Source organism: Triplophysa dalaica, chromosome 2, assembly GCF_015846415.1.
Source record: "Triplophysa dalaica isolate WHDGS20190420 chromosome 2, ASM1584641v1, whole genome shotgun sequence".
Classification (NCBI taxonomy): Eukaryota; Metazoa; Chordata; class Actinopteri; order Cypriniformes; family Nemacheilidae; genus Triplophysa; species Triplophysa dalaica.
In genome coordinates, this window is record NC_079543.1 from 2152220 (window position 1) to 2166388 (window position 14169).

Genomic DNA, 14169 nt, shown 5'->3' on the forward strand with positions numbered 1-14169 from the left:
TAGATATTTATAAGTACTAAAATGATACACCTGTTTTATACAGCTCATTTCACCGTTTTAGCAAACATCAACATATCCTAGCAGCTCTTAATCTGGTACTCGATTCCCCCCATATTTTGCGTCTTGCAGCAAGTCATGTTCCCTTCACTATCACAAACTCAAAATACCTTTGCTGTGCGTCGTTTTTGATCGATCAAACCATGAAAGATAAAAGAAGTTCATTATAAAGAAACCACATAATATGGCTCAAGTTAGCAACAAACTAATAAGATCTACAACTGTCTACAGGCCTCCAAAGGGAAAAATGGCTTCTTATCTAATTTCGCAGAAATGCTGTCTGTGTTGGTCCTCAAATTCGAGAGAATTCTTCTTTTGGGAGACTTTAACATCCACAGAGACATAAAATACTCTACAACAACAAGATATTTGGCATCATTATCATAATGCTTTGATTTAAACCAACTCTTGACTGTCCCACTCACAACAAAGGGCACATTTTAGATCTTGTGATTCTGAATGAACGGTTCATTTGTGTCTCAGTTGTCAATCTCTGATCTAGGGCTGACTGATCATTGGGATGTCCTTTTACATGTGGAACTTCCTGTCTTAAATATTTCTGCTCCTCGCATTATTAACTATCGAAAATATAGATCTATTGAGTCCATTAAGTTTCTGATTTTATCTAGTGTTCTACCATCTGACGCACTAAACAACTAAATATCTAAGCTGAATTCGGTTCTCTTGTCTGGCCTGGACACTCTTGCTTCTGTTAAATCACGATCTGTTTCTTTTTCTCGCTCTGCACCTTGGTATATTGATGATCTGTGAGCTATGAAGGCTTTGTGTCGCAAAATGGATCCTAGATTGTGTTTGACAGGTTTAACTGTGTATAACCAGGCTTGGAAAGATAGCTTGCTTGAATGTAAAACTAAAATTGTGTTAGCTAGGTCTGCCTATTTTTCACAAATCAGTAATCAGAGAAACCCTAAACAACTGTTTGACTCAACACACCGCTTAACAAAAATACCATCTCCAATGACCAGGTGAGCTGGTGCTTCAGCTCACCTATGTAACAGGTTTCTTGAGTTCTTCAGCACTAAGGCTGCAGATATACATGATCACATTACCACTACTCATACATTGGTCGCATCAACATTTAACATCTCTGAATTTTCTGGTGTGTCTCTCTCTAATTTCTCCACTCTAGATTCTCAGTTTCTCTGTGTTGTTGTTTTAAAAACGAAAGCAACCACCTCAATTGCTGATCCTGTACCTGCTAGTCTGTTTCAGTTGTGTTTTGAATCCTTATGTCCTGGGGCCCGTTTCAATAAGGAAGTTCAACCAACCCCGAGTTTAAATCTGAACTCTGAGTTGATTTCCTCAGAAAATCGCTAATCTGAGTTTTCAGTTTCAGTCCAGCTGATTTGAGTTAGTTCAATCCACTCTGAGTAAATTCACCCTAGGTCACGCGCGTGCACCATGGCAGTAAAAAGCCCTCATCAATTGAGTGAAGATAGCACGATTCACCATGGCAACGGCACGTGACAAAAAGCACTCTGTTTATTTCTCACCAATCGAATTGGATGTACTGTTACAAGCGTACGGTGAATATGAGCACATATTTAGAAAAAAGAGCATCACAGCCTCAACAGCAAAAGAAAGAGAGTTGACGTGGGAGAAAAGTGCTTCACGTGTTAATGCGCAAGTTTATATGTCAATCACTTTTATATTTATTTTGTTGAAACTGTGAAAATGGGAATTACATTTAACTCTCTCTGTCTCTCTGTCTCTCTGTCTCTCTCTCTCTCTCTCTGTCTCTCTCTCTCTCTCTCTCTGTCTCTCTCTGTCTCTCTCTCTATCTCTCTATCTGTCTCTTCCTCTATCTCTCTCTCTCTCGCTCTCATCTAGGTGCAATCCTTCTGCAATAAAAAGATCTTGGCAGCAGCTGAATATGAAATACACTAACATCATTCATTCAGGAAAGTTTAAAGAAATAAAATTCTCTTTCTAGTAGGATGCCTGATTGGGAAATGTTAAATATACTACTTAAACTGGCCTTAAAAGTTAAGATAAAACGTCCAAACCGTGCCTCACAATTCTCTCCCGACATAAATGTAATTCTCTGCGAATTAATGCAGCTTCCTCATCTTCGGGTTTCTGAATAAACAGACATGCCATTTTAAGTTCTGTGTGATTAAATTGAGCGCGATTAGGAGCACGAATCAATAAACAAATGACGTATGTAATTTCAACACCGCTCATGCTTCGAAAAGGGGGCGGAGATTGTAACAAACCCTGGGTTTGCGGAATAAAACCTGCTCCCGACCAGGTTAGGTTCACGGAGTATGTTACTCTGGTTATTCACTCGGAGTATAAGATACCTCGATTTCTGAAATGGGCTTGACTTACCCCGCGGTCGCGGGTTTGACATACCTTGCGTTCTGAAACCAAAAACCCTGAGTATTCCATTTTCTGGGGTTGACTTACTCTGAGTTTGCACTTACCCTGCTTTCTGAAATGGGCCCCTGTTGTTTTGATTTTTATAAATCACTCTCTGTTTACTGGTATTGTGCAGCACTTGAAGTTGCTAAAAAAGCCATTTCCACATTGCAAAACATTAGCTTTATATAATACGTTGTGAGAATTTGGGTTTTGCTTGTGTCCCACATATTATGTGCAATGTATTGCAATGATTATTGTTCACGAATCATTCTAACCTTACTTGAGTTTAAGTGCTGACCAAGCTAACAGAATGTTCAGATCATCCTGCTGCCTTTTGCTAACAATATTAATAGATATACTTCTGAGAATTTCTAAGAACAAGGAAATAAATCATGTGAATAACATGAATAAACTTCTGGTATCTTTCCATGACATATTACTTCCTCTTTAATGAAAATAAGTATTGGAACTATATTCAATAAACTTTGAACTCAGATTGAACTGCACTTCTGTGTCTGTGTCATTCTTGGTCCCCAGGCCTGAAACTTTGTGTGTTCCATCGACTAGACTCTTTAACCTTCTACATAGACAAAAAGTAATAATCTTACATACGTAAATTAAACTATACCTTGACGATTCAAAAAAACAATCTGTACATGTCTCCGTTTTATTCTCGACAACTGTACCCTGGTTATTTATTCTGTTGTTTGTCTTGTTTATAACACATCACTGAACATTGTGCCATCTAGTGGATTCTCACCCATAGCAGTATGAATAAGAATGTGCCCGACTACACCACTGGTTATAATGTAGGTTACTTGGGCATTTATATAATATTGATACAGCAATGTGCATTAGTCACAAGCAAAATTGTCCTCAGAAAGAAAGATTTATTATGATGTTAGACTTTTGCAGATAACCTTGTTAAATCAAAAAATGGTTTTAAAATTTTGTAAAGACAACATCCCACCCCACACATATTTATACTCACCTAAAAATGACCAGTTATCTAAAAACGTGACATGTTGTTGTGCTATTTGGTCTACCTTAACACTTGCTGGGCAACTTAATGAAAAACGTTTCTCTGCTTTTGGAGACATTTCTGTACATACGGCAATGAGTGCAAAGGGCCTGACATTACCATAATGACTCGTTTGTCCACAGTGATCAATCTGCTGTTTGAAACCTGTGCAGTTAAGATTAGTTGAACAACATAGAAATATTCTGATAGGAAACACAATCATATTTTGTTGCTATGCTATATTTAATTTGCAGTAGATCAATATTTGGGCGAAACAAGACACGGAGAAGAGCGCAAATTTCAACATGGTGTGTAAAGCAATAACAGATCAAACAGGTACTGAGGATGCAAATCCTTAAATGTTACAATAAGGATTTTAAAATGAATATGGTATCTGACATGGAACCAGTTGTAAGACTCCAAAACAGGAGAAATACGATCCTTGACCATAGCAATGGCACCCAAAAAAGCAACATGACGGCAGACAGCGCTTGAGAGAGAGGCACACTTTCTGCTCGGCACACAGTGGATTTTCTGATGTGCTGAAAATGACTTATAAATAGATAACTGAACCAATAAACAAACAAATGAATCAGTATATGAATGAATGAATAAATGAAACAACATAAATAATAAAAAAATCTCATGTTCCCAGTCCCCATCAGTGCTCTGTGCTATAGGTCACTTGTTTGTGTGTCAGACTTTTGTGTTAAAGTCAGACTGATCATCGATTCGAACCCTGCTCAGAGCACATGGCCATTATAACAAACAATGACCATGCGCTTCCACACAAAACACGAGCAGCTGGCATGACCCTCTCACAAGACAAGAAAAGCAAGACAAGAAGAGGCAGGATCATAAATCATAGGACACATAAACACTGACTTCAAATAAGAACACTTACGATCTAATAGCTTCAACAGTTTCGCGCAGTTAAATCTTTGATTGCCTGTTAAAGGCAAAAAGATTAAATGATTAAATGTGAAGATTAAACATCCTGACAGTTTAAATTGAAAAAGCTCCAAAACATGCCATCATTCCAAACTAATAGTTCAGTGAACCATCCAGTGCATCGTATTTGAGTAAAGTGACAAATGCCTTTTCTTGTCCTATGAGATGGAGGACAGGTACACATATGTTTTAAGGGTCATTTTAAACTCAATATTCATGGAACAGAGTGCAACAACTCAACTCAACTCAACTTTATTTATATAGTGCTTTTTACAATTTTCATTGTTACAAAGCAGCTTTAATGAGACACATTGAATACAAGAAAAACCACTAAAGGCATATACCTGTAAAAACAAGAAAAAGGTGAAAACCACAAAAGACAGACATACAAATGCTCCACACACACACGCAAACACACTCACACACACGCACAGTGAAAGCACACATTTGAGATAAAGGAGAGAGAACCACAGGTCAAATATTAAACGGATTATAAATCCTTATGCACTATTAATTATGTCTAACTTATAAATTCTAAAGATATCAACAACGATATCATGAAAAGAAGAGCATGTTTTGTTTTGATTACAAGACAAGTAAAAAAACAGACTGCTAGAGAAATAGAGGATACATTTTCAATTATAGCATTGCAAACAAAAAGATTATACAGAACAATGTCTCATAAACATTGAAACCCTATTGCTAATATTGCTGCTGCTCCAAATATAACTGCTCCTACTGCTGTTCCTATTCCTCCCCATATGAGTGGTGCTGGTGCTGGTACTGATGCTGCAAATCTTGCCCCTGCCCCTGCTACTCCTGCTACTCCTGCTACTGCTCCTCCTGTAAATACTACTGCTTTTTTCCCGAACTCTACGCTTGTATTTTTGAAATTTTCCAATTGAATCTTTTTTTGGACCTTATTATATATGTCATTCGTGTAGTGTTGACCTCCATTCTTCTTCACCATTTTATCTATCAAATCCAGCAGTTGTGTGACCTGAACTTTATTTTTTCTGTTGTTATTGTTAAATTGGTGAGATCTATCACTACAACTGTTAATCAGTGCTTGTAAATTGTTGCAATGTCCGATATGTTCCTTTACTGTTTTATCCCCCAGCACATCAGCGTGAGTGAACAGAATGATGGTGTAACGTGCAGCATCTTCTCCAAAGTTCTCCTGAATCCATTTCACTGTGTTCTTCTCCTCTTCTGTGAATCTCACATCCAGTCTGATGACCAGCAGAAACGTGTGAGGACCAGGCACAGACATCTCTATACACTTCTGTATTTCAGACTTTAACTTTTCTTCAGTCAATGATGTATCAAACAGTCCTGGAGTGTCAATGACTGAGATGGTCCTTTCACACACGTCAGCCGTTTGTTTCTCGCACGATTTAGTGACTGAATCCATGGAATTACATTCTTTAAACTCATTTCTACCCAGTATAGTGTTTCCTGATGAACTCTTTCCTGATCCAGTTTTACCCACCAAAACAATCCTCAGATCTGTATAAGAAAGATGAAAGAATGTTCATTTTACAGACAACAATTAAGCAAGTGTCTCTATAATTCAATAAAAAACAACAAAAAAACATCCAAGCAGAAAAATTATTATAGATTTAGATTAGATATTGTTTGTTTTGTCATTTCACTTACAGAATAGAACACAAATACACATTCATGTAAACAACATTGTTTATCTTGATTAAAAATAAAATGGAAGATGGTTGTGTAGGTTTTCACACTGGAAAAAGAATAAAAATGTTACCAATTTAAAAAGAATTCTAATATGAAGTAGATTTTGTATCTGCTTTGGTTCACAAAGTAATAATCTAAGACTTGTTTCCAGTATATAGTTTTAATTTCTGTATAAATTAAAGAAAATTGTAATTTTGTCACAGGCAATTCAATTCAAGTTATCTTGAGCTATAAATTATTTATTCAAACATGAATGATGAGCTTTTTCATTTCGTTGATGAATTTATTCTGTGACTCATTTGTATTTTTGTCTGTTGCTGTTCGAATTTTCTTCAGTGATTGTGTTTGTAAACAGTAATGACTTATTAAAAGTTATAATAAAATTTAATAAATATTTCAATTATTTAAAGAGGAATAGAAAGGTGTTGGTTTTAAAATGAATTAAAATGAACTCTCGCTTATATTTGAGTCCATTTTGTCTTGGCTGTTTTTGACTTTCCTTTGGATTACTTGTGGAAAACAGGAGTGAACCGCTCATCATTCCATGTGGTATGTGGGCCAGATGAGGCATATGGGGGGTAAAGTGTGACTCAGACAATTTGCTGTCTGGGAGTGTTTTATCATTGAAAAGTTATGATCATTTTACTGTTTTGAGGATTTTGGAAATAAAATAAAAGAACATTTAATACTTCTTGACATTGTATTTTCCATTTAGTCCAGCTTGATCCTGCAGTAAAAAGAAAAGAACACTCTGTTAATTGTTAATTTGTCATGAGGAATATTTTCGAAGAATTTGTCGACGTTAAAAAGACGTCCCCTGATGAAAGTTGTAACTTTATTGATGCCATGTGATCGTGATCAGTCCTCGAACAGTCTCACTGAATTCATTTATTTTCATGAAAAATACCAGAAATTTGAAATCTCAACTTTGTACAGAGGTCCCCTGGACTTCAATATTAGACATTCAGAAGATGTCATAAAATGATGCTATAAAAAACTTTCATAAAAGACGTCTTTCGGACGTCTTAGCCAATGAAGCAGTAGGATAATACAGTTCACATAGTAAAATCTGTGCACATTATCACCATACTCATAAAGTCCAGACAACACTAATTGAAAATATATTATATTCTGATACTCCAGTGATGATTTTAATACTCTCCGTTTACAGTTCAGTCATCCAAATGTTTTGTATAGCGGCTCCTCCATTCTTCTTCACCTCGCTTTCTGTCATGTTTAGCAGCTCTGTGTCTTGATCTTGGTTTTCAGTGTTTTGTTACTGCATGAATGAACCTGAAATTTTGTATGCATAAAAAATATGGAAAAACACTGTAAAATTCTCTACCACATTAAGTGTGAAATAGTTTTTTCGACCCCACAAACACTATTAACACATAAATCATGTGGTACCTTCACCAGTGGCGGAAAAATGGGGTATGCTGTATATGCAGTGCACAGGAAATTATTTTTTTAAATAAAATTAATAAATAGTAAAAATAGAACTAAAGATTTAATTATTTAAAACGTTTCAGTTTCACTTTGGTCTAGCATTTTTGAACAAATATTTTATTTAATGTGTGACAGTCACATCACCAAATGAATCAAACAAGGAAACGTTCTGAGGCGCTAAAGGTTGTTAAGGCTGTTAAGTCTCCCACTTTCACGCATATAAGATAGATGTCAGGCTCTTCATTTAACATATGACACAAGATGAGAAGTTTAAACGTCAGGCCTGTGTTCTTCATACACTGAAAAAAAGTGTTAGTAAAAAATGAGTGTTAGTAAATATTACCCATGAAAATCAGTTAAATTTTACTTACATATATAAGGTAGGATATTAAACTTTATGCAAACTTCAGCTCAAAAAACAAAATGTCCAGGCGTCTTTTACATCATATTTCAATTAAGGATACTAACCATGAATTAATTTAAATCTGTTTAGACGTTTTTTATTAAAAATACAATATTCTATCTCAAATTTGAAGGGTGTGTATTGTTACATGCACATTATTATAACACAAGGCATGATATTTAAATGCCAACAAATATATATTTTTATTCCCAATAAATAAGCTCTTCTAGCCCAGTTCCGAAGATTGAATTTGTTACCGGTTCCTAGACGAACATGTAGATGTTGGTTTATTTCACAAACGTTTAAAAGAACAAAAGCCATCGAAATGTGAAGACTGATAAAGCACTCTGGAAGCTTTTTGAAAAGTGTACATTAGAGCTCCCTTAGAAACCTATTGCTCTGACTGAGCATTCAGCATTGTGAAAACATTTATTAAAAATACACAAACTCTGACATGTCAACCTCAAAGTGTGTCTTGCTACTGGTTCCTATCAGAAAACTAAAACACAACAAAAACAATTAAAATGTAACGATTTCATAAAAACTCACAAAGCCTTTCACAGGTCACTACAACGCCCCCTAGAGTAACATTTTTCTGAACTATAAGAAGAACACTCTTTGAAGTAGACATGTCACAGTCTGTTTATGTTTAATTAATTTATTCACAATTCTGAATATCAATCTCAGTCAGAGCAACTGCACAGTGTTCCTCTAAAGGGCAGTGTTGTGCACACTATTTGCAGAGCTTTCAGGGCTCTTTGTTGTGTTACACTGTTGTGAATTAAATAACATCTAAATGTTCATCTAGGAGCCAGAAACAAGACAAATCGTTCATTGTGTTACGGTGCATAAACCATCATCTAAATGTAGTTCTGTGAAACGGAAACAAGACACACTCTTTGATGTCAAACTGTGTGCTTTATAGGATGAATTTATCTAAATATCTGATTACAACTTTCAAAACAACTACAATAAGGAACAGTAAACTACAAATAATAATAATCAAAAAGTCTGCACCACAACATAACGTTACTGTGAAATAACCACATCAAACTTGACGTTCTAACATGGATGCAGCTTTGAAGCCGCCGGGTTGCTTCAGGGAAAATTTATTTTTAAGAAGCTTCCCAATGGAAATATCGACAAGACTGAGGTTGTTTGCACCTTGTGCAATGCAGAATTGGTTTACTGTACAGAATTGGTTTACATACAGTTGGTTAAACTTTATCTCAACAGGTAGTGGTCTAGCTTTAGTTGAAACCAGTAACTTTGTATTGGCACCTAATGTATCACTGGTCCTGTATAACATATCACTTGTTGCTCCATAACTATTTGTAAGTCACTTTGGATAAAAGCGTCTGCTAAATGACTAAATGTAAATGTACTCTAGGAGCTCTTCCAGTCTCAAGTACCACCTAAACGCAGAGCATCCCTTGGCTAATGCGGAAGAAAAAACACAAGTTCATCTTATTGAACATAATTTGTTTTCATCACCAATTATCATAGTAGAACAGTTTCTCAAGCAGTTTGTGATGCATTTTGGAAACAGGAGATGAGCCCCTGGTCTAATGCGCCACCTGGCTTGAGAAACCCGTTCTCAAAGACTTACTTTTAGTCATTATTTGGGTAGCACACATATTCTGAATGCCTTCGGCAGAATTCAAAGAGCCATTTTAATCTAGATATAAAAAAAAAATCTATGCCCACCACTAATTTAAATGCATGAAAGGTCGTGAACCACAAATAACACGGAGAGAGGACACTTTGTATAAAGTAATCCCAGATCAGGGTTTTCCTGCATTAATAAACTGGAGGCGGACGCCTCAATCAAACTCAGACTCTCGTCCAAATTACTTCAAAAAATTACAAATAGAATCTTCATATTAAACACTGGGTGCATTAAACAGATTGTCATTTGTAAATGCAGTTACGTCACAATGGAGGCGCTTTTTCATCACCAGCACACTGAGACGCTGAACAAATTTGTTTACACAGAATGGAAGAGATCAGTGAATCGTTCAAAGCTCAGTGAACTACAAGAGATCAGTGAGACTAGGTGTGAATGAGCTTTGCTCATTTAGTTAGACTGGTTACTTATGGGTCTTATAAAAATATTAAATATTAAAACTCAACTTTTCTGTTTGATTGAAGAAATATTATGCTTTATATAACCTAAACAGTTGTCATTTCATCTTTTTTTTAAGAACTTTAATATAAGTGTTTTGTTAAGATACTTAAAGGGATGAAATAGCTGTGTGCTTTGCACCACTTCCGCCTCATTTTGAGCCAGGAAAGCCCTGCAACCCATGTTATTCATTTGTGTTTTCATTTTTTTTTTTTTTTAATTAGTGAGTATCTGTGTTTATTAAGCTAGATTTTCCCTGTCACTTTGACTGGGGGTGAAAAGTTGTGTCCTTTGAGGAGGAAGAAAAATAAGAGTTGCTGTGCAGTAAAATGGCTCATATTTGGGGCCCTATATCACTAAATCCACCCCTGGCTGAGGCCGTCAGTACAGGTGCAAGACCACACGGGATAACAAACACAACGATCTGACACGGGACATTAGAACAGAAGGGAACATAAAGGGAAGGAAATCAGAACCCTTACGAGAAACAGGACGTATGAGAGAGAGAGAGAGAGAGAGAGAGAGAAGACAACTAGTAGAGCAGGTGAAATGAATGGAACAATAACAAGGAGATATGAGGGGGCAGAGTCACCCATGGCAGTCTGTAAACCACACCACATCCTCAAAAGAAACACAACACAACATCACAGAGGAAACAAAGACACACTCAACAGGAACCCTGACACTACATGGTTCCTGTCAACACCACACTTGATATTGTCACCGAAATATCTTTGAAATCAGAAACTTCTGGCATTGTGAATGCAGATCTAAAACTGATCTGCTGTAATGTTGTTGCACGCATCCAAGATTAAGAATTTATGATGATAGCATTTGATGTGGCAAAAGTTGATTTTTCAAAAAATCTCAGACAAATAAGGTCCAGGTGTCAAAGAGTTAACTTTATTTCTTCGAATCAAACAAAGTGACATGTTTCCCGGAGCATCTGAAAATCCAGTGCCTTCCAGTCTCTGTTATAGCAAAACTTCTGAAAGGAGTTCTCCTCAAAAACCAATCAGGTATATTCACGTTGTCTCTTATTTTCGAGATCCAATGCTTTTGATCTGCCACGTTTATTTCGTAGACATAAAGCCTATTTCGTAGGCTGGATCATGCCCAATAATCAGTGGAAAAGTACCCAAGTACGAGAGAAAACATGTCACGAACTTTCACGCCTCTGGTTTTTAGGCCTCAGAAACATCACTGGAAGTGCTCAAAGTGTGCTCTAATTGTGCTCCTTAAGATGACATAAAGATCATTTATGTGAATAGTCATTGAAAATATATACCGATTATAACATCAAATCATTAAACCATCATCACAAACTAATTCTTATGCAATTATGTTTAGTTAAATGTGTTCTAAGATGTTTCCACTGATACACATATGTCAACTTACATTCCTACTGTTCCTATGAATACTTCTGAATACTTTTTAGGAATAAATAAATGAATAAAAAGAAATCTTTGTGGATTTTTATATAATCTTTACTCAGCATGTGCTCAGCACAAGGTTATCATGACCTGTTTGTAGATTGTAGTCATAGCAACAGGGCAGAACATAACCAATTTTGGTCCACATGTAAGATTGGGACCAGAACAAGACTTCTTGATACTGTTTAGTTATTTCTTGTCCACCTCAATTACATAATGGTCATCATGACCTGCTTCCCTATGCAAAAGTCGATAGTTGTCATAGTAACGAGGTGGAACATGGCCAAATTTAATCCTCAGGTATGACTGTGGCCGGAACATGTCTTCTTATTACAGTTTAGGTATTTCTCAAGTATATAATAACTGTGGTGAAGACAAGTGCTCGGTGTATGTAAAATATATCTAAATATGTCTTGTTCGGCCAAAATCACTCAGAAATTACACAATACATTCAGCTTCATCGCCCTCTAAAAAGACAATTAAGAAAAACAATTATTGACTTCACTGACACTGAAATCCTGATGTTTCCACAAATGAACAACATTTAACATGTCAGATTTTTTTTAATAAAGCATATGAGCTTTGAATCATGTGCCTTATAAGGTGAATTGTGTTAAGAAATTATAATCTTGGTTTTATTATTTCAAATGGAGTTCAAGAAGATGAATTCACTGCAGTTCTGTAGACTTGATCTGTAATGTTATATGAGTGAAACACTTCACTGAGTGAGTCTCCAGTACCACTCTTTGCTCTGTATGATAATACTATACTTCACATTTCATTATTGCTTGATATGTTGTGAAGTGTCAAACTCGGTCTGATTTATGCTGTCTGATCTGGCTTCATAAATTCAATGTTTTAGACATCACATCAGAAGTGAATGTGCTTAAAGACTATTGCTGTTGAGAATAAAATCAAACGATTTATCCAGACGATTCAAACACTGTAATCTCTTCATATTTATTGTTTATCAAAAAAAAAACACCATGAGAAGTTGTTTCCAGGTTTGTGGACTTCAAATAAAACAGTGACCCATTAACTCGCAAAGAAAACATTTTAAATGACCTTTTTTGACGTGCCTATAGTTTAAGTGTGAATATTAGGTTTCTCTGCTCTAGTATATGAAACATGTCATTCATTGACTGTTTCCTCTTTTGTGGTTTCATGTGGTATCATATTTGTGTTCAGTTGAATTCACATGTGGGTTTTGTGCATTCACGTTCCTCCACGCCAGACTCCAAGCATTTCCTTATGAACCTCACTCACTTTTAACATTTACTCTCCTTTAACTTATCATTTCTGTGTTTATATTTGTCTTTCTTTCACCTATTTAATCATTATGTTCTTTTTGTATTTAAAAAATCTTTTTATTGCTTGAATGTGGCTTATATTTGATTCTTCATCTTTCTGTTGTGAAGTTTACAGTAGATGTGTATCGTGTCTGTCTAGGGCCTATAGGCCATGTGCATATGTCCTTATGATCTGTTGGGTTAAAACTGTGTGAAAACTTTCTGATGTGTCGCACATTTTATGTCATTCAGGTAATCCATGTGTTTGAAACGTGCATACTGCTCACAGTTTTATGCATATAAGATCACATGAATCCTGTTCGCTTTTTTTTCACTAAAAATCTTAAATTCATTTTACTCTGTGTGTTGTCGAGGTGTCACAGGAGCTATTGAACTTTCTGTGATGTTCTCTTTCTGTGTGTTTCTCTGTGTTTAAATTATGCTTTAAACAGACACAAGGGAAGTTTTTTGGGACGTTTTAAGCTTTCATACTGCAAAATGGAAATGTAGTGCTGAATATAATGTGTTTTGTAAAGAAGAAAGTCCTACATAGCATGAGGGCGAGTAGATAATGACAGAATTTCTGTTATTTAATGAACTTTACCTTTTTAATCACTTTTTTAACATTCTTTGTGATCAGAGCATTTTTGTTTTGTAAATCTTAGTTTAGGCAAATTACAGAAAGAGGAAGAGGCGTTCAGCTTGCGTTTGCATTTTTTTCTAAAAGTTGAGCGTGTTCTCATCGTCTGTCATCTGAGCGCTGGAGATCAGACTCATCAGAGCTCGGTAAGAGTCACACTTTTTAATGAATAAAATATTATGGTGTGCAAAAACTAAAGATGCTGCTTTAAATCAAGTGAATCAACAGGTTTGAATGATTGTTTGGAATGATTTGATTTTGCCGTGTAACTGTAGCTCGTTCTCGCAGGAAGCATCTAAACTCATGCATGCATAGAGAACGGTAGAAAACGTGTAACGTAACAATATTACCGTAATGTTTAAGTGTATTAACTTCAAATTAAAGCAATCTAAAACAGCTTATGTTAAAGAATACAAACCTCATACTAGATAATGCTAAACATGTTTAGGTGTAAGCGATCTGCTAAAACATATTGAACTTGATATGTCCCTTTGGAAAAAATATATATATTTTAGTCCAGGCCCTGTCAAGCCAACAAAGTTTTTCTGTGAACGTTACTATCTTTCCCAGATAGCACAGGTACTTCAAGAAAACATCTTATGTCTAAAAATCTGATAGAAAGGTCCGTGTACATCCATTCTAAATAAAAACAAATCTTACTGACATCTTTTAGATGTGTATATTACATCTGTCAGCAGATGTCTCCGAGACGTAT

General features: G+C 35.8%; 1 protein-coding gene across 1 annotated transcript; it reads right to left on the minus strand.

Annotated features, from left to right (window-relative positions):
- Positions 1 to 1838: 1838 nt before the first annotated feature.
- On the minus strand, positions 1839 to 6686 carry LOC130435835 (GTPase IMAP family member 9-like; the record flags this gene model as incomplete). The annotated part of the gene is made up of 3 exons (XM_056766688.1): positions 6626 to 6686; positions 5154 to 5923; positions 1839 to 1886 (listed from the first exon to the last, which is right to left on the minus strand). Coding segments are annotated over exons 1-3 (879 nt in total), but the record flags the coding sequence as incomplete, so codon positions are not given.
- Positions 6687 to 14169: the final 7483 nt, after the last annotated feature.